Here is a 25618-nt window from a genome sequence, read left to right as displayed (position 1 = left end):
AGATAAAGAGAGACAGAAGCTGCGTCTGTGCGTTTGTGTGCGTCTTTGTCGTGCGCACCCGTGCGCCCTGGAGACTGTGGAGTGGTCATTTCCCGGTGGCCTGGAGGTAATTTTGTACCTCCGTGAAACGTCAGCTTTAGCGGAAGTATTATATAAAAAAAAAAAAAAAAAAAAAAAGCCCCCAGAATCAGCGCTACATCCTCGCCTACAGTCTGCCGGCTCTCGCCACAGCGCGCACGCCAAAGACGCGCAGAGATGCGCGCATGCAGCCTGCCTCTGCCTCTCTTTCTCTCCACAATACCTGCTAATTAATGACCCATTAAAGATAAGGAAGTCTGGCGTCATGTGAAGGACCTGCGATGCTTGACGTGAGCAAAACTATTCAGCACACCAACAGCCCCTCTAACCTTTGTGGGCGTCTATTTATAATCTAAAATATGATTTTCTTGCAGCTACACGGACACGAATCAGCACAGATGAGTCTGCGGTGGTTCGGAGAAGATTTTGGATATTTTTTGGTTCATTCTTGAATACAAAGAGATTCACACTTGATCAGACTGAACTCGGGCTCAGTATTTTCTTTTAGTCACAGTTTCTAATCTGGAAAACTTCCATTCAAGATGAACAACTAGTACTTAAAATAACTATTAAAAAAATACATTTGATCAAATTGGAGTAGCTGATTTTCTTGCAGTGGGTTTGTGCAGTTATTTTAATATTTCTTGAGTGTGTCATTTATTTCCAAATAGTAACAAAACAGCTGACCGAATGTGACTGAAGTGAATTCTTTTTAGCACAATGACCATCCACAGATGATCTGACAGTGTTAAATAACACACAGGCTCAGCCAGACAAACCTGGGATAACATCACATCAGCCGGCCTGCCACACAGTCTGTGGCATCACCACACCAGGAACAGGAGGACGTCTTTTTGGAGACTTCACTGCAGTTGTCCAGTGTGCTGGACTGGACCCTTTGTGTTCTGTTTCTGGCCCTTAGACCTCATCAGCACTCTGGCTCACCTGCTGCAGTTTAGTTTGTAACCACTGTTTATAACCAGGTTTATAACCAGGTCAACCCAGGTCCACATTTTGTCCCAAATCACCGCAGCTGTGCTAATGCAGTTTATCTGCTGAGTCACAGTCCACATTTCACCTCATGTCCCACAGCCGGGCCTTTAGATGTAAAGTGTGATGCTATGAAAGAACACAGATGGCGTCTTTTGATTTCCTCACATTGCATATTTCAGCCAGTCTGACCTAAATAACGGTTTAAACATCTGGAGGACTGCTGCTGGACTCTGCCTGAGTTTTCCTGCTCTGGGGGGGTGGGAGTGGGGGGGATTATTGGTCTGCATATATCCTTAAAGGAAAAAGTGCGACAGAGTTACTTAACAGAAGTTTCCCTGTCACCTGTGGTCATTTTCCTTTGAGAGAATCTGTGTGGCATCTGGAGTTTACCTGCTACGAACTCTGCTTAAATCTTTATTTCTTTACATCTTAAATCCGTGTTTACCCCTAAACACACCACCCTGTCAGCTCCGCCACAGCTCTGACTCAGAGGTGTCAAACGTGCCCCGGGTACAGGAGGACCACCGATCCAGCCCAGGGGACGGAAGTCAAAAATATCTCCAGTTTAACAATAAAATGCACGGCTGCTCCTGGAATTTAGATGCCAGGATTATGACACAGTGACGTTTGGAAAATTAAATTAGATCTAGACATGCTGCCAGAAGTCATAAAGGTCATAAAGATTAAAATACTGTCGCTTAAAGTACATTAAAGTGTGTTTGAGGCTGTGTTCAGGTTTAGTGTCTTCTCTGTGATTTCTGGACATTTGTTAAACAAAAAAACGGTGGTTTGTTTTATTTATTGACCATCCTGGTGATTTGTCACTGGAGTGGGAGGTCAAACCACTCTGAGTGGGCAAAAATGTTCTGCCAAGCTCTCACAGAGAAAAGTCTTCAAAGACATCAAATATGCAAATGAGATCAGCTCAGCGCGTAAACCTAAAATAATAAGTCTCAGAGCTTTTGCTGCAGACCGGTTGAACCTGTTCTAGCTCCAGGAGTTGTTACTACCGAGGTTGCGCTGTTGGAAGCCACTACTTTCTCAACGTTTCTGTTTGCAACGCCCCAAACTACAGGAGGAAAACACACGCAGAGTGACACACACACTAGCTGTTGCTGTCTGCGTCCAGCCGGATTTACACCCAGCAGAAGGAATCACAGAGGCTTTATTATTTTTTTATTTTTACGCGGCACCGAGGCCGAGGCTGGAGATAACCCAGCGCAGGGGAACCGCAGCACCCAGGCCGCTGTGTTGTGTGTGTCTCTTAGCGCAGCGTTACGGCGGTGTAACAAAGGCAGGCTGAGCGGGGGCCGTGATTTCCTTCTCCCCGCGGCCATGCGCGGAGCTCGGGTCTTCGTGGAAGAATGCGCCGCCTTCTCCCGGCGTTAGCTCAGCCTCGGCTCAATGTAAGTCCTCCAGCCTGGCTTCGCTTTAGCGTTTGGGCCTTTGTTATTCATCACGACACCCTCTGACACAGAGGAGGACAGATTCAGGCTGAAATGAAGGGGTTGTAGTGGAGAATTTCTCCCCCGTTTGCTGCGCTTTTGGCCTCTGCTTGGCTTTATTCGGGCTAACAGCCGCCTCCTGCTTCACCTCCACAGCGCTGCTTCTCGCTGTTTTCCTGCCATTTAATCTGTAACTCTCCCTCCAGGGCCAACAGTAACAACATGCTCCTGGCCTCTGCCGTGGTGGTGTGGGAATGGCTGAACGAACACGGCCGGTGGCGGCCCTACAGCCCCGCCGTCTCCCACCAGATAGAGGCGGCTATCCGGAGCAGCGACCCCCGCGGAGGGAGCGTGGTCCTCGGCCAGGTGGACAGCCGGCTCTCGCCTTACATCATAGATCTCCAGTCCATGCACCAGTTCAGACAGGACACAGGTAAGCTGGGCTGATGGAGGGAGGTGATGCTCGCTGCAGAGATGTCATGTTTGGGGCTTTTCTGAAGGGTCATAAACTTATTGGACTAATGCAGAGTAATAACCGGCTTTATAGTCCTGTTATGGCCAGGGGTGCCTCCAGGATTTTTAATATTGGGGGCCAACGACACGGCGGGGGGTGGGGTGGGGGCTGACTGAAAATCAGAATATTTGATCAGAATTAAATTAAGTGTAGAAAACGCTGGGTGTGATTTTTCAGGCTCACGTGCAGCTTTACACCTAGTTTATGCTCACCATTGTCACCAAAGCTGGGGTCACAGCTGCTGGGGCGGACACCGCCGCGCTTCGGTGCAGATTTGGTTGGTCGTGCACCTCTTGGTTTTTGTAACGTGATGCGTGGACGGCCTGAAGTCACCAGTTTATGATAGCTTGGTAAAACGGACTGGTACCTCTGTAGCCCTCAGAGCTCTCAGAGCACTTTTTACCACAAGCCTCATCCACACAAGCACATGATTTTTGGGGGGGTTCACCATCTTCCCCAAGAATACTTCAACTGGAGTAGTTGGGGATCAAACCACCGACTTTCCGACTTCTCCTGAGGTGATTATGGTGCCCTGAGGTGTTGTATTAATGGACAGTCTGCTTCTTTAGCATCTGGTGTTTGCTCACTACTAATCATAGTTAAAGTGTTTTCCTTAAGTCAGTGCTTACCCCTGAACACATCACTGTGTCAGCTTAGACAGAGGTATAAGTCAAACATGAGGCCCGGGGGCCGGAGCTGTTACAGCTCTCTGAAAACTCTAAAAATGGGAAAATTGTAGTAAAGTCAACAGTAATTTAATTTTTAATGTCTTAAATCGGCAGCTTACCACTCAGGAGTGTTTGGAAAATTAAAAGTATTTCTAGATCTTGACGAGTTGTTTGAATTAAAAGGATTAAAATATTATTTAGTTCCAAAAACTCTACATGTGAAGATATTGTGCCTCAACTGGGAATTATAATCCACCCATAATGAGACATATTGTTTTATTTGCTCTTAAAAGAAAGGCACATTATCAGGAAACAGTTTCACTAAAAACGCACACACTTCTGCTCAGTGAGGTAACACAGTGACAGAGACCCCCTGAGGCCCGTTTATCCAGGAAAACCCTGATAAGGACCACAGCGAGCTAAGCTGCACTGAAGCACATGAAGCAACAGGTGATGGGAGAACATGGAAGTGGTATTTGATTATTAGTGGGATGTATTTATAGCTCTGGGACTTTGCTGCAGTTTCATCGCAGGTCATGAAATATGGCCACAACCTCTAACCTTCTCATTTATGTTCACAGATTTCAAATTCACGAATTTTCAAGTGTCCTTGTTGACTTGCATGGATTCGTGTGAAACATGAAACGAATCAGTTAGCTCTGGAGAAAAAGATGGTGGTGGATTGATTCCAGTGGAGAAAGTTCAGAGTGGCCTGTAAAACTGTCAGGCGGTTTAGTTGTTGGTAGTAAGTGACTGCAGATTTCCACAGCTTTGATTTTATACCTCAAAGTTTAAAAAAAAACGTTATAAAACTGCATTTTTATCCTTCACAGTAAGAAAAACCCAAAACATGAAATCAGCCAACGACTGCAAGTTTTTGGCTTCAAATATTTGGAACTAATATTAATGTGTAGCTCTGTGTGTATGTGTGTGTGTGTCTGTGTTTGGTTGAGATCCAGCAGTATGATGTTTTGGAGCAGCTGTGAATGGCCATCACGGCTCTGAGTTAGCTGCATACTCGAGCCTTTATCCACTGGCACTAAACACACACACACACACACACACACACACACACACACACACACACACACACACACACACACACACACACACACACACACACACACACACACACACACTTTCCCAGCAGCTGCATCCTCCTCAGATGGAGAAAAGAAACAGAGGGACCTCGACTCTGTGGAGAGATTGGAAGATTTCGAGGCCTAATGAGCAGAGTTCACGCCAGTCGTCCTCCCTCTGCTCTTCCTGGGGGTCTTTCTGCCGCCCGAGTGTTTAGTTTCATTGATAGGCAAAACTCCCAGGGGCCTTCCCGTTTTCGCTCCGACATGGGAGAGAGAGAAACATACGAGCGTGCTTTCAGTGCAGAAGGAGTGAGATAATTGGGCGGTGGTATCGTCTCTTTCTGCCTCTCACGCTCATGTTGTCGTTACACAGTTGCTGGATTTTCCCAAACAGATGTGAGCATCTCATTGTGGTTTGGAGATGCACAGAAGGGTGAAAGTGGAAATGATTAGAGAAGCAGAAGCAGAGGCGGAGCTTCTGTTAGGCTTGGAGTTATAATTTCAGTAAAGAAAGAAGAGCTGGTCATAGTTCCCAGTTAGAGTTTAGATCTAAGTTTGTAAAGCAGCAGGATTTTCTAAGCTCATAGCAGATATTTCACACACACACACACACACACACACACACACACACACACACACACACACACACACACACACACACACACACCCCCCCACACACACACACACAGATGTAGAGAGCAGGCACAGGGCAACAGATATGACACAGTCAGTAAGAAAAAGAAGAGCTGGGATGGAGATGGGCTGCAAAGCGGCTTGCAGACTGACAGCAGCTGTAGGCAGAGTAGAGCTGTAACTTACCACAGGGAGAGGGACCCGAATTCAGACTCAGAAGCTGAACCATAATGTGCCTTTAAAGACTTCACCCTATGTGAGATTTGCCAGTCAGATGATCTGGTCTGCCAGTCCTGCACCTTTCCTGCACCTTTGAGTGCCATCATCTCACCGTATAATCCAAAAGCAGGATCCGAATTCAGATTCAGGTTAATGCAGGTGTGCTTTGAAATGTTTTGTGTCCTTTGGGCACAAACCATTTGGAAACCACTGCTCCGTGTATTAGTTTTTAAAGTGTGTAAATATAAAGTATCCTAACAGTGGATGAGGTGATCAGCATGCATCCTTCTGGAGAATGATGTGAGAATTTGACCCTGCTGGGACTCTGCGACATGGTGACACCTGTACTACAGGTCGGTCTTTATAGTCACGTATGAAAGGATCTCCCTCCATCCCAGTGCAAACCCTCCCAGCACTGTCAGATGTGGTTGGAGCAGAGCGTGTTTCCTGTTCACCTCGGGGCTCGCAGCAGGATCGTCTCCTCACGGACGCTCATCGCGCTGTCACCACGGATAGCTCGCCGTTTAGCTGAAGTTCCGGGAAAGCCTGCTTCCCTGGGAGCTTCGTTGCTGACACTTATGTGGTGTTCCTGCTTCGCACTTCCCAGGGATGCACTTCGTAGACGTGAAGGTCATTACTGTGGTGGTGGTGATGGTCTCGTTTCTGTGGCTGTCGCTCTTACCTTGGATGGTGGAGGCTTTTCATTGTTCGTGCTTTCAGTTCAGCTCTTTTCTTCCTACACTAACATCTTTGAAGAACCATTTTGAATCATTTCATTACTTGCAGTTTTTGGAAAAGAGAGTATTTATTCACAGATACCAAAATGTTACATCATGACCTTTAAATGATGAGACTTAATCGAGCCTTCTGAGCACATGCATGCGTACAGTCATTTCTGGGAGTGCAACACAACTTCCTGTAGATAAAATAGGAAGATTTGAATCTGACAGCATCTTAGCCTCCTCTTCCTCTCTTACTCTCTTAGTTGGTGCAGAAGGGTATTTTTAACCTATTAAATATTTATATTTGAAACGAAAATCATCTATTTGTCTTAGTATTTTTGTTCTGCTTCTCACAAATGTTTGTGGTGGACCAGCAGCAGCTCTGCTATGAAAACAACAGAAAACTGCTGGGATTGAACCTGTGTTGGCAATAATGTATGATTCATTAATCTAAAGAGTCTGACCTTGGACCACTCTTCTTTTGAGACTCATCATAAATATTTGAACTGCCAAATAAATAATGGAGTTTCTGGCCAGGTGCTTTTCCAGAGATACCACGTTTCCACCGCCGAGGTGCCGGTGCCGGTGCTCGTGCCAGTGCTGGTGTCGGTTCCAATGAACCGGCGAAAAGCTTAAGAACGGGCCCGCGTTTCCACCCCGTTTCTGTGAACTGCTCCTTTACGTATGAGCGTGGGCGGGTCCTCGTCTGGACACGGAAGCCGAAGCGCACAAACGTGGGAGAACACGCTCCCCTTTCTGTGCTGCAAATACGTTTTAGGGTCCAAACCAAACTCCTGCAGCATCTGTGTGCAGCACAGAGGGAAACACAGACAGCGATTAGACCAAGACGACAAGTACGCACTTTGTGTCCTTTTATCTGTGATATGAACTGATACAAAGCAGCAAGTTCAGCCTTAGAGCCCAACCTAATTCACAGCCGTGAAAATCGCTTCGCTTTTCTCATGTAATACACATGTAATATGGTAGAAAACTGGATGTTGAGACGGCAGAGTCACGCTTTCTTGGTTCGAGACCAGCTAGCTTGTGGGGCCGGAGTTGAACCAAGCACAAAGTGTGTTCGTGGTGGAAAAAAACGCTGAACAGTTCAAATACTGGCACCGGCACCGGAACCCTGTCAGTGGAAAAGGGGCCAGAGTCTCTCATCCTGCGGACGTAGCGACACCTGAACCAGTTCACAGCAAATCTCCAGAGCAGAAGAAGGACTAGGGTACTGTCCAAGATGGTGGAGTTGGAGTCTGTAAGAGCACAGGACAGACTCCCATCTTTGGAACCAGCTCAGTGAAGTTAAGAACTGCCTCAACAGCAGCTCACCGGTGCAGGGGACGGGGAGCACTGGGTAAAATCTAGGTGGGGAAACACTATAGTTTTTGACTAATTTATGAGCCTAAAAGGAGGAAAATCCTTAATGAAATATACCTCCTGTATACAGTGCTTTCCTGTAGATATGTTACCTTCTAAGGACTTTGAGAGGAACAGCTGCAGAGCAGTTACAGCCAGCTGCCTCTCCAGAGAGTCTCTCATCCTTTTGGATCAATTCTGGCTCCACCATCTGCAGCTGGCGACAGTGACGGTTTATGCTTGCCAGTTTCATCTTCGTGAACTGCACCCTTTGGTGTTGTTTTTGTAACTTGGTTTGGGGAGTGCGGCTGGTGTGGAGGCTGGAGTGCACTCAGGTCAGTCTCCATGATAAAGGCAGCCTTCCACGATAATTCACTGAGGATTCCCAGCTATTCAAAAAACAAAGAAAACCTCTGCAATCACGTTGTTTCCTGTTTCCACTTCTTCTATTCTGGCTGTGAAGTTGTGTATTTTTTTTCTGAGAGAAAGACTGCAGCCCATCAGGCACACACACATGAGCACTGAATATAAATGTGCTGCTGTCACAGTGTGTGTGAGCAGTGACCAACAGGCTGACCATAGCCGTGGCATAAGTGTCGTATAGCAGCATACGAAGTGGATATCAAGAGTAGAGCCAGACTGACTTCAGCTGCAGTCCAAGATGTTGGAGTTTGGTTGGAGATGTTGGAGGAGAGACTGAGTGGGGAGGCAGCTGAATGATGCTGAGCGACCTGACGACCCTGCCATTAGGAAAAAACTAAACAGGAAGGGCCGAGGCTACTTTCAAATTAAGAGCAAAGAGACTACCAACTAGTAAGCTGGTTGTCTGTGGCACTGCGCTCTTATGTGTAGAAATGGGGAGAAAATGCTAAAATTAGTCACTTAATAAGTAAAGTTTGTGTTTTAGGAGAGGCGTGGCCTCACAGAAAATCTCAGTGTGAATCAGGCACATTGAAGCTGCTCTGACTGCAGGAACCAAGATAAGGGTGTGGTTCCTGAAATAAACACATTTTTATGACATCCTTCTAACAGAGTGAAGTAAATGTCTTTATTTTACTGCGTTTCAGAGGCCGGCTCGTCAGCAGCTTCTTTGTGACGCTTCTCTTTTTTTCAGACTTTGAGGGCATCTTATGGTTTTTTGTTGCCCCTGCAGCTTGTTGCTCCTCTCGCTCCAGCTGGTCCCGCTGAAGGAGGCACATTCCCAGACCCCCACAAAGCCCCAGGGCGTTAGGGTCACGGTAGAAGGCGGGTCGGGGGTGGATTCCCCAGAGACCGAGGGCTGGGGGTAGATTCATGGTGACAACAAAGAGCGGGGGCAGGGGGGGGGTGTGGCACCAAACATCAACACTGACTCTGTCTGCACGCACAGCAAACCAGCTAACAGGAAATAAACTTTGGGTTTGCATGCACTCGTGTTTCTTTAAGGGGCTTGTTTGGCACTTATGTTTGGCCTTTATTCCACAGTCTGCATACGTGGCATAAATACTGCTCTGCTTCCAGCTACTAAATTTCAGTATTTCTGTGGTACAGAGTAAGTGAAAAGCATCCACAGTAGACGGATTAGCAAAAACTAAATGTCTCGTCTTGTTTCACTGTTTGTTGGTCAGATAGTTCTTGAGTTCATGTTTCTGGGTCTTGTAAAGGTACCAGAAAAAGCTTTGAACATCAGTACTGTGCTCTCACCTTTCTAAAGTTCTTTAGTAGCAGGTAAAAGCTCTTAAACCATCCACATTTTCCAGTTTTTATATAATTTAAAATAGTTTTGAAGCCAACACCAGGATCGGGCGTAGAGCTACCTCTGCACATACAGTTTTTACCTATATGGCATTCCCAAACAGAAACTGGGTCTCTTCCTCTTTTGTCTCAAACTCTCTGCTTTATGTTGTGCTTCCTCTGGTTCACCTGATCTTTCTCTCTTCTCGACCTCCTGCCCTCTTTGTATGCTTTTCTCTCTCACACTCTCTGAAGCTGAAAATTGAATCTAAGCCCAACACTCGAGGGACGGGACTCTTTCAAGGTGAGACAAAGACAGAGAGAGAGAGAGAGAGTTAAGGGGACAGAGTTGGGGGAGAGCTCCAGCTTTCCTGCTGCAATAAGAAATCGTGGAGAGGGCTTAAAAATCAGGATGTTGTCAGGAGATAAAATGTGAGTTACGTCAGATGAGCCGCATACTAAAAACAAAGTGAGGGAGGAAATCTGCAGCAAACCTGCGTACAAGCGCATCCAAACAATCTTCCTCATGTACAGGAACTTAACCAAAGGAACATTTATCACTGATAGAGTTTCAGACAGTGGCGTGTTTTCAACATATGTGACATGCTAACATTTCTAGCACAGGTCTATGGCATTTTACATAGAAAAACTTTAGCTTAGCTGCTGGTGGACCTTTCCGCTCTAGGACTTCCAAAAACGATTCTTTAAGCAAAGCTAGCAGGCGTTCAGCAGAGTCACCTTTAACCCCGGTTTGTTCGTTTAACTGACACAAAGTCTGGACAAATGGGTGATGATGATGGTGGTGCGAGCACAGCGGCGACAGCAGTCAGTACCACGGTCAAAGTCAGACGCCGATGACTGCCGCGAGCCACGCTGACCATCGAGGCCACATCACAACAGGTTGCCTAATTATTTACATCCCTCTGTCAATCAAAAGGGTGTCTTAACTCATTCATTTACTATTACTGGGAAATCAAACACAGGTGAAACTAATGAGGGTGAACAGACAATCACAAAGGAGGGAAGGAAACAAAAGCAGGAAGTGAAACCACAGAAGACACATGCGAAAAGTAGCCTTCAAAGTAAAACAAGAAGTAACAATGAAGACAAATAAGAACCCTGTAATAGAAAGAGGAACAGATAGACCAACAGATAGAACCAGGGCTGTGACAGGAGTGCTCTGCATCAGTGTTAAAACCATTTTATTTACCCAGTTCTGCGAAGGCATCAGCACATTTTTGCAAAGGCTGTAGCATAAAACTTCCAGAATCTAAATTGTGCAGCATTGTTTCAGTTAAAGGCAACTAACCCTTGAGAAGCAGACCGAGGAAAGCTGAGTTAGTGTCCTGGAGAGCGTGTCTGTGTGGAAGGAAGTCCGGGGAAAGTGAGACGAAGTAGCTGGAAGGGTCAGAGCTCAGCTTTTCACTGTCTGAGTTGTTGTTGTGAAACTCTACGTGTCGAGTTACCGAGAGGCCTCCTGGGGGACATCACTCAGCGCCTGCATGCACACACAAGCAGCAGACGTATAGGGAAGCATGTGAAGGCATCAGTAAATATTTATGTCTCTGCTGCATCTCAGCGGGTTTTTTAGCCTCGAAGCCAAAGTTCAGCCCTAAATCTGAATTTTCCTCTGGCCTGCAGTGCTGTGCATCCATCCAGATCGTTTCAGCCCCCAAAAACAATCACACTGTCCAGAAACCGTGAACCTCGTTGTGAACACCTTCATGTAGGAACTGTTTTCCTTCTGTTGGACTGCACCCAGCAGACAGAGGTATCCATCTACGCATGAGGAGAGGCCAAAGTTTAAAGAGCTGCACTGCCAGGTAGCTCCGTGCTTCTTTTGTTTGGCAGATGTAGATGGAAAGAAAACAGAGGTCCAGTTCAGTGAGTCCGGTTAGCCGAGGAGAGCCCAAGTCTCAGTATAACAGAAAGCATTATTCCAAGAATAAGAATGAGATAAGGAGCAGTGAATGAACATAATGGGTCCACTTTAATGTTCAGGAACTAATTTTATTTACTCAGCTTAGAGAGTCACCTAAAGCTCAGCATTTAAACTACAAAAGCTGCAGTTTGGTTAAAAAAGCAGTTTGAAGAAGTGTTAAAAAAAAGCAAAGAAGGATCCATCAGGCAGCAGGAGGGTGAGAACTCAGGGCAAAGTAATGAACAAGAAGCAGGAATAGAAAGTGTGAAAGTGATGACAAAAACCCAGATAAAATAAAGCGTATGAAAGCAGGTTTGTCCTCCATCGTCCTCTCGACTGCTTCCTCTTTCAGTCTGTTTGTCTCATTTCGCTGCTGTAGGTGTGAAAATGCGCCAAAATCTGGTCTCAGTGTGACCTTCTCAAGTGTGTCAGTTTAAATGTTTCGATCGTCAGCCTTCAGAAAGCCTCCTCGGGCTCGAACCCTCGACTGCTTGAGGGCGTGCGGGGGCCATTTGAGGATGACGAATGGAGGCGTGGGGCTACGAGGTCAGGAAATACATTTCTGAGAAGTTGTTAAAATTGCAGCAGTTTCGGCTCATTTGCTTCTGGCCAGTTTCAGGTTGGGGCAGAAATCCTTCTGGGATCAAACTGGGACGGGTCACATTTGAGAGATGGAGAAGAAATCTTCGTCTTCCTCTACTGGGCGGAGGAAAGTTTAGAGGCGTGAGGTCACATTGTTTCTGTGCGCATCTGTGGCCGATTTAAGGAGGTCCGGAGGGGCAGGGAGAGCCAGGACGACCGTGGATGTGCGTCTCACTAAAGACATCCTGGATGTGTTGGATGTTTGCTAAGCTCTGCTGAGGAGTCTTTATTTAGATTCAACCCGAGCAAAATGTGCCAGACTTTAAGAATAGAATCTTTACACCGCTGCCAGCTAATGTGATTTCGTCCATTTTGGCTTATCCGGCTTTGATAGAATTAGAAATATGTACATTTGAATACAGAATAAAATCTTCCCACACTTAACATATTGCATTCTTTTAACCCTCGAGCTGTTTTAGGGACTAAAATACTTTATATGGGGGGGGCTTTTTTTAATGGCTCTGTTTGTGTTTATCACACAGATCCATGACAGATATTCTAAAGGATGTCCAAAAACACATGCAGAAGCAAAATTCAGTTTATTTTCTGCCACTTATCTGGGTCGGGCTGCGGAGGCAGCAGTCAAAGTAGAGAAGCTCAGTCCTCCTTCTCCCCTGCCTCCTCCACCACCTCCTCCGCTGGGGGGACGCCGAGGTATTCACAAGCCAGCCGAGAGGTGTAATCCCTCCGGCATGTCCTGGGTCTGCCCTGTGGTCTCGTCCTAGCTGGACAGCTCTGAAGTGCCTGACCTAGGAGGCATCCAGGAGGTATGCTGGCCAGATGCCTGAAACACCTCAACAGCCTCCATTTGATGAATGAATCACTACCTTACCATGGTGGAGAGGTGTGCAAGCCTGTGTGATCCCAGGGACCCTTATGATGATGAAAACAGGGAGTGAGGAAACCTCATCTGGACTGGGAATACCGGGGTCACACGCTGCAGCCAGGCCTGGGGGGGGGGGGCTCGTTTGAGGGCGCTTGGTGGCCGATGGTGCCCAGACGAGCCATGTGGGTCTGTCTTCCACTACACCTCGGAGGAGCTGTAGGGGTCCAGTGCTTTGTGGACTGGGCGCTGCTTAAACTGGCTTTATTTACTGTAAACCAGAAGAAACCCATCAAAAAACTCCTTTGTTACTTCCATGCTTGTGTTTCAAACCAAATCTGAACAAACATCTGTTCTGCAGATGTGGAATTTTTTTGTGCAAAAATGCTTGAAATGGAGCCTTCAGCAGCAGTAAATCTGACTCCTCTCTGACTGTGAGCCAGAGTTCGCTACATCACAGTGTAGTGATTAGAAGTGGAAATTTACAATATAATCAAAGCCTGCAGTAGTAAAAAAAACCCCACATACATATATTTCATACTACTTTCCATTATACTCTCCACACCAATGAGCCAATTCCTGTTTTTAAAGAAAAGTTACAGGAGGCAGATTGACAGGGAACGCCGGGAATTTGGCTTCCATAGACAGTAGTGAAAAATGCCCTCTGTAGTTTCCTATGAACCAGTATGATGCATTTCCATCCTGTCAGTGACCCAAAGACTTGGTTTCCTGTTATATATGGAGCTGATGGGGGAGGACACTGGGTTCTCCAGGGTTCTCCAGGGTTCTCCGTGACTTGTAAAGTGTTTGAAACATGTTGACTTCCTCCCGCTGAGTGTGGTCCAGCTTTAGTGAAGACTGCTACTGTGCTTCCCTTCGATAGCTCAGTTGGTAGCGCGGAGGACTGTAGGTGCAAACAGTAGAGATCCTTAGGTTGCTGGTTCGAATCTGGCTCGAAAGATGCTGTTTTTTTTTGGGGGGGGGTTTTTTGCACACAGTAGCATTGGTAGCATGTTGGTGTTGTCCCAGGGAGTGATGCTGAACTCAGATTGTTCCAGAACGTAGCTGAACGGCCTCTAAACGCTCTTAAAGAACCAGAAGCCAGCTGTTGCGTGCGGCAGGCGGCCATTAATGATCGTTCCTCAGCTACAGAAAGCTGATGAGTTTCACTTGTTTCAGAGGATCTTATCTTGGCTGAACTAAAGGGTGACTGAGTTTGGGCAAACACGCAGTAACAGAACATCATTTATAACACCAGTGTTAGTGTTTTGTGTCAGTGTCAGCGAACTGGAATGGAAGTCGAGATGTTTGTGTCTCTATGAGACGGGTTCAGATTACACACGTGTGGCCGATATGAGAAGTGTGAAGCAGATTATTAAAGAGGAAGTGCCAGTTCATCCCAGATGCTGGATTTTCCCACAAGGATGAGAAGTGAGAGCAGCATAAAGCGTGACCCGACCCTAACATGTGCTCGCCTGCTGGTCAGTCTGCAGTGCTGCGTGTGTTATGTATGTGTGTGTGTATGCAGGGAGGGGTCAGCGTAAAGGGAGAGTGAGAGAACAATAAAGACCAGATGGCTGGTCTCTTTCTCCACCTGCTTCAGGCCTCTGTGCTCTCTGAGCTCTGTAATATTCACCGGTTTTCTTTTATTTACTTTTGCTGTTGGGTCTTTAACACACACACACACACACACACACACACACACACACACACACACACACACACACACGGTGTGTATTCTCTTGGCTTCATTTAAAGCCTCATTATATGGCAGTTCTCTTTTTGTTCGGAGCAGAAATCCAGGAATCGGCTACGCCCAAAACACGTTTCGCTTGATTTCAAATGTGAGCGACAAGCGAAAGCAGCAGAGCGCCGCGTGCTGATCCGACTCTGACAGATGGATGAGTTGGAGAGGTGTGGTACTGTGAGAGAGAGAGAGAGGGTGGGACTGAAGCCTTCGCCGGACGACACATGGACAGACCTAAAAGCCTAAAACATCTGCGTTTATCAGACACTTTTATGAGGAACACCCCGCATACCTGCAGTAAAAACATGAGTACACAAACACCCACACTTCTCTGACTGACTAAGAAGAACAGCATGAAGGGAGGGCCTGAAATTCATGTTTGAGAATTAGGGGGAATTCCTCCCTCGCACGCATCCCACAGGGGGGATTTTCTGCTCTGTTATTGTGATGAACTTGGGGAAGATGACTGACCACTAGTAACCTGCAGTTTGAATCATTGTTCAGATGTTTGGCATCTGATTTTGTACATGATCCCTGACAAAAAACAGCAGAATCAATAAAAACTGAGAAAACTGCACTGCTTAGGGAATACTCGATCATCACAGTGTAGCACGAAGTCAGGGACATCAGTCTGTCCCATTAGAAATCAGAAAGCTTTGTCAATCCATTTTACCTGCTTCGGTGCGAATGAAGGCGGTAACAGGTACACTGAAGAGACCCAAAAAAGGTGATACTTTGAGACGAGCCGTCAGATGAGGAGATCTGGGCAGGGCAGCAGAAGTGCATCAGCCCAGCAGCAGGACCAGTATCGGCTCCTTTGAGCGAGAAGGAATGGGAGGAGCGCAGTGAGATCCCTACAAAGCGACTTCCAGTGGGGTACTCGTGCACATCTCTGACCACACTGTCAGATTCAGACTCACTGAACATGGCTTGCCAATAGATTTTGACGTGTGTCAGGTAGAATGATTATTTTCTTTGTTCCCTGATTGCAAAGACCTGGAAGAACACGTGAATAAAACCCAAAACGACATACTCTGCCTGCCCAGGGTTGGAGCTGGGGTTGGGGTTGTCACCGGTGACAACTTAGATCTCAGAGGGTTAACCTAACTGGAATAGCCCGGGGCTTTAGTCGTTCCAGCATCTGGGGTTTATTCTGAGCAGGTTTTTTGTCAGCTGAAGTAGATTTACATTTTTAGCTGGAGGCTGGCATCTGCGTGCCTTCACATCTTTGCTGTGTGTATTTGCTGAAACAGCAGAGGGAACTTCCTGAGAGAGCGTGTCAGGTGTTGTCCAGGTGAGATATGGGTGCACCTGTCCAGTGGCCTGATCATTCTAAGATCAGTGTCATTGTGTGCTGGAATTTCCTGCCTTATACATGCTTGTTTTGCAGGAGTTGATTGAACTCCAGGCTGTGCAGAGAGGAGAAGTTGCAGCCTTGTTCCTCAGAATTTAAATTTCTGTTCTGGTTCTAAAGTTCTGGACTTGTTTTTCCCCGACTGAGCCAGGTGGGGAAAATAAGTCTGAATGCACCAGTGCTTACTCTTTCACCTCGTGCTGCCTTTCTCATTTTCCTTAATATATAATCTGCATAACACAACCTCCATGAATGGAGCTGATTGGCCTCATTTTTACGGGCCCTAACATGGAGCCAAAGTTGGCGGCCTGCCTTGACGAGATGAACGTTACAGAGTTTTGTAACAGCTTTGGCAGAGGAACTGTGTTGGACTGGTTCTACTGGATCAGTCCCGCCATGGCAGATATCCAGTCAGTTTAGTCACGTACAGAACATTCATTTTAGAGTTTACACTCTGACTGAGAAATGCTGATGTGTCAGTGGGTATTAGCTCACTGCTGCCGGTGCAGGTGGCAGCCAGTAAACTAAAGATTACTAGTCTGTTTTCCAGTTACAAAAGATGGACACACCCACCGTGACATCACCCATCGCTTAGTGAAGTCCAGCTGAGCGTGTTCACTGTCGCCTTGTTGGTGTGTTGAAAGTGGAAATGATGAGTGAGGAGTGGATCTGACTGAGAGGCAGCCCGCCCTCATTAGCTGACCACTTCCAATTAACAAGTATCATTCTCCTTTGAGACTCATAAAATGACCAAAATTTACAAAATTAACTCTTTTTTTTTTTAATAACACTTGAAAGTGCTTACTGCGATCAGGACCAAAGGACTTTTCCCCGATTTCTATACAACAGGAAGTCTGTTTGGACCCCTGCTGGCCATTAAATGTAATGCAGGTTTAAGAGCCTCACTTTTTTTTTTGATCTGGAAGGACGTCCATCTTTTATAATATCCGTGGTTAAAGTGTGACTGCCAGCCACCTGCTGGCTGTTAATAGGCTCTGAAACGGGTTAATTTTTTAGTTCTCATTAAGTCTTGAAAATGAATGGAAACAGATGTTCTAAAGCTTGGTGAATATTTATTAAGCCTTTAAGCACGTGCAGCACAGCCTTGACTTCACGGCAGTCGGAGTGGACCTCGGATCTTTAACTCAGCCATCGTGATGCTGAAGTGAAATGCAAGGTGTTTGCACTGTTTGCACTGTGGTTGGAAGCTTATTATATCTCCGATACCAATTTTATGCTAACTTAGCTGTTGTTACAGGTGGGTTCTTCTTATTAAACCAACCCTTTTCCTTAAATAATTGCTATAAATGTGTAATTAATATTACTGTTTTCTGTGAACTGAATGTGAACCAACCTCTGGCAGCAAGACTCAGAAATCAGGAAACATCAGACCTGCAGTGCATGTGTGAAAATGGCTCAGGTGACAGAAGTATTTATCAGGAAATTAGCTGTCAAGGCCGTGCGATGTGCACAAACAGATCGGTATGCACATAGAAACCTTTCAGATGTTGAGACAGTGTTCAGAAACAAAGGGCAGCTCATGCTCTTTGTGCTAAGACCTTGGCCTGGTTAGTGGGAGTCCAGCACAGAGTACACAGATGCAGGACAGCCAAACCTTTTCCCACAATGCCCCCCCCCCCCTCCTCCTGTATTCATACATGCACAGAGAAAACGTGCCTTCGGGACTCAGTAAAGCTTTATGTTCTGTGTGGGGACGCACTAATCCAATATTTGGATGAAATATCAAATGTGACTAAAAAATCTGGTTTGATTATCAGTGTCAACAAGCTGATCCGTTCAGTACAGTTTTACTTTGTGTTTATGCTGAGCATTAATGAGCTGCACAGCGTGGGCGGGGCCAGGTCTGCACTCTGGTCTTTGTCCTATGGGAGAAACCAGAGCAGCGCCAGCAGCAAAGGAGCAGCTTGGAGGTTTTTCTCACCTGCAAACACTGAACTCTTGTCTCTCACCGTCAGAGTAACACTTGCAGGGACTTACAACACTAACAATAACTAACAATGTTTCAACCGTGAAAAGGTTCTCCTGTCTTGGCTCCACTCCGTGTGTGAGGACACGCACTCACAGTGAAGCATTATTCGTGCTTTAGTGTTAAATCTGCAGCATAACCCACGCACGTGGGGCGGCGGTGAAGCCGTAGGTGAAAATGTGTGGGAGGAGCCGACAGGTGTGGTTACATTTCGAGGAAGGTGCACTTGAATCTACCGTGCAGGTTATGTCGCAGGTTACGGTGCAGGCTTTCAGAGTAGTTTCCAGTTAACATGTGCAGATTTGCACAGAAGTGTAAACACCCCCACCCCCTGAGAAAATGGCCAGGCCGTATGTAACGGCAGCGTGACGTGGACCCTCTCCCTGAGCTTTAACTCAAATCATCTCGGTCTCACTAACAAGCACTACTATTTTGTAAATGTGTGCGGCTCATTGATTCAACGCTCGGTCGGGGTTAGAGTTCACATCGTGACATTTCAGGAGCACTCTGCCTTTAAATTTAGGAAGTATCTGCCCAGGTTTCACATGCTGCTCACGATGGGTGCCATGTCCCAGCGCCGTGAAGGACCAACAGACGGACGGCGGTGAGGGTCGGCCTCAGTCTGCAGTTCGTCTGAGGCTGAATGAACTTGTTCGCTGTGCAGTTTGAGAGAGAGAAATTACATTTCTCATGGTAATCAGCAGGTCAAGTGCTCCCCGCTGTGCCCGGCTATTCAACAGAGAGTGAGGGAGGAGGAGGGGGAAGCACGGTTTGTCCTCTGTCTCACACACCGAGGAGCTTCTCGTGAGCTCCTGTACATCTCCAGACACAAAGCAGAGTTTGATATCTCAGTTTGATTATTCACTCTGTCGCTGTTTATTCACCACCTTTGATTTTTGTGGTGTGTGCTCATGCAGCTCTGCCAGTCTCATCGCTTCACAACAGCCCCGCACACATATTCTTGCACTGGCTTTGACTGAATAGCCCGTTCCCCCTGGAGACGGCAGTAGTTTCTGGTTGGTTGGTTTAGGGAGCCTCCTGCCACCCCTTGGCCCCATGGGCCGGGGGGGGGGGGGGGCAGATAAACACTGTTCTGGGTATTTTTTTAGTATTATTTTAATCTTTTGATTATTTAGCAGCGTGTTTGTCAGTTCACTGTTGGACTGAGGGTTACAACACAAAGATATGAGCATGTGATTGTCAGAAGAGGACCCCCCCCCCCCATCCCCTTTGTGAAGCTGTTTTGGTGGATAACTCATCCAAGTATTTTAATGAAAATCATGCATGCAGCTTGAGAGGCTGCATCATGGTGCTGTGGCCATCAGTTGTTGCCCTTTTCAGTCTCTCTCAGTGTCTCTGCTCTTTCTGCAGACATGCTGCCTATTAATGGGAAATTAGATTATTATTCACTTAGGGGTGGGCAATCAGGCCACAAGATCATATCTCTCGGGGTAGAATCAGGATAAATCTAAATCAATTCTCCCCGTGGATTTTACTCGTGATTAGACTGGAGGCAGATTTCTCTGCGTTCTCTTTTTTGCTCTTTTTTGTATCATTGTCGGATTTTGGATCTGCTGTGCTCTCTTCACACAGTCAGTTACACCTCTGCATCCAGTGAGGGTCACCCTAAATGTGTTACCAGCTGGGCTGACCGTTAGTTCTTGAGGGGTAATTAAAATTAAGATTTCCCCATGATGTGAAGACCTTCAGATTTCTAGCATCAGAAGTCGAGAAATATATGAAAAACAAAATTAAAGATTCTTTTGCCTTGAGACAAGAATGTGTTTCTGGGTCTCAGACGCCCAAAACGCCTCAACTGGCTCCTTGCAATAAAGAAGAGTTGCAGTTCTATAGATCAATAAAATAAATACAGCAAAACAGAAAACAAATAAATACAACAAATGTGATTAATAACAAAATAAAGCAAAAGGCACCGCAACATAAAACCTGATGGGACTCAAAGTGAACTTGAATTAAAAGCCGAGGTAAAAAGGTGAGTTTTAAGATGGGAATGAAATGACTGTACAGACACTGCAGTCCAGATATCAAGTGGCAGATTATTCCAGAGTCCGGGAGCTGCGACCGCCCCATCACCTCTGTGCTTTAATCGAGATAGCCACGAAATAGCTACTTTGGGCTGCTCCCTTATTCGCAGCGGTGCTCCACATGTTTGATTTGCGTCCCCTCCCGGGATCAAACTGGGACTCTTTGCTTATTAGGTGAACGTGTAAACCACCCTGTTATGTTTTTTTACATCTTTGTTTAGTAGAGAAGTGCTGTGATTATGGCAGAGACTGAAACTGACCCACAGTTTAATTTGTGCATCTCTTCCAGGAACCATCCGTCCGGTGCGGAGGAGTTTTTATGATCCAGCCTCAGCTCCGGGTCAAGGTTGGCAGTGGGAGTGGGAAAACGATGCGGGCACGTGGACGCCGTACGACATGGAGGTGGCCATTGCCATCGAGAGTGCCCACAGTCGCCAGCAGCCCTGCCTCGACCTGACACCACTCGGCTTCTGCTACCTCATTGATTTTCAGAATATGACGCAGGTTCGTTTAAGTGAACTTTTCTTACGGGGCCCGATGTTCATCCTTTATTCTCAACATTTCTTTTTCTGCCCTCCTGCAGGTGAACAGACAGAGCCAGAGGTGTCGGCGGATCCAGCGGCGTGCCGACTTGGCCTACCCCTTAGTGTCCGGTCCTCTCCCCGTGCCCAAAGGAGGAGGTGTCGGAGCGAGTGGAGGCCTGACTGGAGCCTTGCTGGGCGTCGGGGTGTCAGGAGCCAGCATGGGAGCCGGAAACTCCGTCTATACCAATGGTGGATTACCGGCCACTGCGCTGGGCCAGCCGTGTTCCTGCCAGCAGTGCATGCTGGTCCTCAGTGTGAAGACCAATACAGGAGGAACAGGAGTAGGAGGGGTACAGACTCTGGGGAGACGCTCTTTAACCATGCAGCGGCCCAAGAACTCAGCGCCCATCCCCTCCAAACCTCTGAGTCCGTCCAAATCAGCCACTCTGGGACGGGGGCAGCAGCAGAATGCCAACTCCAGCTACTATCAGACGCTGCCGCACGGCCTCGCCATCTCCAAGAACACCGCCTCCCCGAGGGTGAACGCCCAGCTCTTCGCTCAGTCTCTCGCTGCCCTCACCGCTGGCACCTCCTCCATGGGGATCTCCACGTCTTCCAGCAGACCGCCTCCGCCATCGCTCCCGCCACCTCAGCCTCCCACGTCCAACCCGAACCCTCCGTCCATCCCCCCCAAGCACTCCTCATCTTCAGCCAGCGACTCGGTGCCAACCGCCACATTGATTACCCCAGCCAGCAGCGTGACCACGCCTCCTTCTCCTGTGCCAACTCCTTCACCCGTGGTGATGAAGCCGCAGCGGTCAGCATCTTCTGCAGCGACATTGTGCCACGCGCCTTTACCGCAACGATCAAGCTTAGCCGGGCTGAGCAGACCGGCGTTACAGAGGATTGCTATGGCTCAGTCCAGAGCGCTCATAGCTTCAGGGTGAGTGAATGAAGCCCACAAACACACACACACAAGAACACACACACGGTTTGTGAAATCTCCATTTTCAACATTAGCATTTTGGGTTTTTTGGAGTCAGAAGTGAGCAACATTTGGACAAGATTGTGGTGCAAACAGCCACACCCAGAACTCCAGTATCCAGGTGGAGGAGTTATTTAAAAAATTCACCCATCATGCAGTTTTTGTGAAGCATCCAAAGACACTAAAATGTGTTTTGTAGCAGGCTGTAAACACACGGTGGGCAGATCCCAGCAAACTGAATGTAGGACAAAGATTGTGTTTGTGTGCAGCACAGTCAGAGCGCTGAGAGGCACTTAGCAGTGAAGGCCGCATTCATTTTATTTGAATGCGTGAAAGGAAGCTGAAGTTTAGTCTAATATGATGGTCCTGTCACAGTAACCTTTAAAACTGTCGCTAAATCTTATCAGAATTTCTGTTTGATGCATCTCTAAATCACCTTCAGCCGCTTTCACACAGTTATCAGAGGTTTCCCACTTAACTTTTTATTGTAGGCGTATTTCCTTTTATTTGTGGTAGTTTTCATCATATTCAACAAAAATCGTCGTATCTTGTGACCTCGTGGTGAACCGCAGTTTCCCACCTCGGGTGTAGCTTAGTTAGACAGCTGATGATGACAGCTGCAGGAAATAATAATGAAAGAGAGACTTTAGAAAAGTGTGGGACGCCTTCTCAGTGTGTGGGACAGGAGGACACAGGATGGAAACGCTGTGCGGACCCATTTAACGAAACTGCTGTGAACATGTTTATTTGTGCTGTGAAGTGGGACTTTTGTGGGGAGGAACTGCAGTTTTTGGCTTCGTCTGTTGGCCTCAGAGGTCTCAGATTGAAGGAAAAGTCAAATGTAGACTACACCTGGTCCGAGTCTCAGTGTGGACCTGCATTTCTTCTTAATTTTAAATGGTCTAGTTCTTATATAGCGCTTTTCTGCTCTGTCCGAGCGCCCAAAGCGCTTATACAACACGTTTACATTTACGCCATTCACACACACACACAAGCACTTCCATGAGTAACTAAGCTGAGTGCTTTTATTGTCTAACATTCACACACACATTCATGCTCCAATGCTTGCGTCAGAGAGCAACTTGGGGTTCAGCATCTTGCTCAAGGATGCTTTGGCATGCAGCCCGGAGCAGACAGGAATTGAGCCGCCGACCTTCCGATCAGTGGGTGACCTGCTCTACCTCCTGGGCTACAGCCACCCCCCCATTAATGAGAATTAGAATGATGTGAATATTAGCTCACCAAACTGGCTGTATGTCTCTCTATTAATGTTAACTCAATAACTACATTAGTTACACAGCATCAATATGTGTTTACATTTTAAACAAAGTGCGTCTCATACTCGACGGTCTTAATGCAGTCAGCTGTGTGCAGACATGTACGATGAAGCGCTCTCGATGTTGACATTTGCACACTTGCATGTTCGAACACGCACTAACCCCAATACAGATACACACGTCTGAGCAAGAGGAGCTAAATATTCACACACACACACACACACACACACACACTCTCTCACACACACACACACACACACACACACACACACACACTCTCTCACACACACACACACACACACACACACACACACACACACACACACACACACACATATATAGTGTCTTTCCTCTGTAATAAGTCATGTCAGACTGTGCGTGGCTCATTGCAGAGGTGCGATTCAGAGCTGTCTCTCTCTCTGTTGCTGAGTTTAGTTTGTCTGGGCCTGTTTCTGCAGTTACGTCCAAAACGTCCTGTTTTCCCTCCTAATGGCGACTGATGTAAAAACAGATGGAAGCGAGAAAGAAGGCTTTTAAAGACAAATGAGATTCGGTGCCTGGGATGTTCCTCGTCACTAAGTTAATAGTGAAGTGACTCCAAACCAAACAGGTTTTCAGGTTAATTATTTTCTATACAAAGCTGTTAATCAGTGAGTGAACATGTTAAATGTTGCTGGCACAGGAATATTAAAAAATAGGGGGTTAATATTTTTATGTGTATATTTTTAGTTAGATACAATCAAATTTTAGCTTTAGTTTTTTACAGGTTTGGATTGTAGTGATTGACTGTGAAGTGACACCTGCACAGAAATGCCGTAGCCCTGCATTCTTTTTAATGGCCACCAGGGGGCGATCCTTGTGGTCGCAGAAAGACTTCAGCCCTTTAGAAGTCTGTGGAAAAAGGCCCTCGTCTCCTTCCCTTTGTGACCTCAGTGAACACTTTCTTGGTGACTTTATGGGCTCAGACGCTAGTTTCAGGTCATTTTGTAACTGTAGTGCTCACTGAGGGGCGTCCACACAGGAGCCAGTCTCCTTGTCACACATCGCTTTGTCGCTTGGCGACATTCCCAGGCTCCAGTAACCAAGGTAACCCTTTACTGGATTTACTATGTGTCAATGCATCCTTCACTCTCATTGGTCGTCACTTCAACCGCTCGTTTTGAAACAGAGAAAACTGTAACTCGGGACCCGCCCGCTGCACATCGCTAATGGTTAATACGCCTGTTGCTGAATGCCGTTGACTCTCTATGGCCTCTGGTCAGCAAATGACTGCTATTCGCATCCTGTATGGACGCCCCTTTAGAGTCAGGAAGAAGGTCATCCATGGTGTGCTTAAAGAGGGCGTGGTTTCAGCTTTATAACAAGACTTCGCTAACACCCATCTTTTATGATGTGTGTGGTGAAAACCAGAGGATGTATGTATTTTAAGACCAGAAATAGTCACGTAAACTTTTTTTATGTTATAAGAATATCTAAAAATCATGACCCTCCTTATTTCGCATGGCTGCCATCTCATGCTAGTCTTGTAGTTTCTCCTTGGGTCCAAGTGATGTAAATTTCATCATCAGAGAGTGAATCTGAGACTCTGTGCAGATCTCTGTGTGCTGCTGTCCTTTTGCATCGTGTAGGCTAGTTCCAAACGGCCTTGAAAGGCGAACTGGAATGGTTGCTCCTCAGGTAGCCAGGATAATCCTTACTTTCCAATTTTCCTAGGCTGAAGAGCCACCTAGTGGCAGATGGCTGCATGACATCTTATGCTTGATGTACACAGCCTGCGACAGCCCTCGCAAGCGCTCGACGTTGTTGCATTTCTGCCTGTGCGGGCTGCACTGATGGTGCGTGTAGGGAGGTGCATGTCAGATTACGATGTAGCGCCGTGCATGTCGTCCATCTGTGAGGTGGCATCTGGAGAGCAGAGGAGAGGACGGGCGAGGGAGCGTGGAGGCCGTGGGGCCAGAAGCCCAAATAAATAAATAAAGCTTCATGCCGGGAGAAAAGGTCTGAGCTCGGTGCAAACTAAAATCACAGTAAAGAAAATGCAGAAAGCCTCGTTTACACTGATGCTCAGACTGCAGCCGAAACTCAAACTGCACCTGTGAAGAGTAAGAGAGCCAATAAAGACACGCTGCAGCTCAAACAGCTCAAAGTGTGCTGAATTTAACTCGTGCACTGAGTAAAGAGTGCTGGTCAGGTCATGGCCGGAAATCACAAGCAGAAAACCAAGTATTTTCTTTATATTTTTATTATTTAGTTTTGCTCTTCTGACGATTTACTGGTTGAACTGGATTCTCCATCATCAGCTTTGCTTTGCATGTTAAGTTCTCTCCAGCTAATGATGAGATGTAAGATGAGTTCAGTATCAAAAACAGGCCAGAAAAGGAAACGTAAATAAGTAAATTGTTGTGTTATTAGTTCAGCTTCTTTTTTAGAGTTTTAATATTTCATGTTAGTTTTAAACTCAATTATAAACCCTCATCATCAGGTGCTTTAGGATTCAAGAAATAAAATAGGAAAAATCTGTTTGATTTTATAATTAATCCCAATAAATTCGAAGCCCTGACGTCTCTCAGGGTCCTCGGGGACGATATCGGCCGATATCATTCCTGGATGTTTGGTTTTCCCTGTGGGAACCTGCCACTCTTCACCTGAAAGTTGAACCAAACCACAGTTTATGTCATTGCTAAATATTTTTCTCGTGCGCCGGCTGAAGCCGACTTCAGAAAGCACAGATTTCAGTTAACTGTGAGAAGTCCACCTCCAGCTGTTGGCGATGGAGCGTTTTGGGGAAACGTGTTGCTCGGTCACCCACGTGGATTGATTTCAATCTTACAGGAAAGAAACACTAAACCACAACTTTCCATGGTGTCACTCAGCGGTGACTAAAGCA

General features: G+C 46.6%; 1 protein-coding gene and 1 non-coding gene across 4 annotated transcripts in view; both read left to right on the top strand.

Moving 5' to 3' along the window:
• LOC115789851 (E3 ubiquitin-protein ligase DTX1-like) overlaps positions 1 to 25618 on the top strand; it is a 70506-nt gene that overhangs the window by 1006 nt on the left and 43882 nt on the right. For 2 of the 3 annotated variants that reach the window (XM_030743416.1, XM_030743429.1), the window contains exons 2-4: positions 2723 to 2949; positions 20235 to 20449; positions 20529 to 21412. In XM_030743416.1, the coding sequence (XP_030599276.1) occupies positions 2723 to 2949; positions 20235 to 20449; positions 20529 to 21412 (1326 nt within the window). Of the gene's footprint in view, positions 1 to 2099; positions 2478 to 2722; positions 2950 to 20234; positions 20450 to 20528; positions 21413 to 25618 lie in introns of those variants that run through there. The other variant, XM_030743425.1, reaches the window with a different exon arrangement.
• trnay-gua (transfer RNA tyrosine (anticodon GUA)) lies at positions 13686 to 13773 on the top strand. Its single transcript is given in 2 exon segments — positions 13686 to 13722; positions 13738 to 13773. It is a non-coding gene; the product is annotated as a tRNA-Tyr (tRNA).

Source organism: Archocentrus centrarchus, chromosome 1 (assembly GCF_007364275.1).
Source record: "Archocentrus centrarchus isolate MPI-CPG fArcCen1 chromosome 1, fArcCen1, whole genome shotgun sequence".
NCBI lineage: Eukaryota > Metazoa > Chordata > Actinopteri > Cichliformes > Cichlidae > Archocentrus > Archocentrus centrarchus.
Note: the sequence above shows the minus strand (reverse complement) of the source record. Positions and strands in the feature narration are given on the sequence as shown.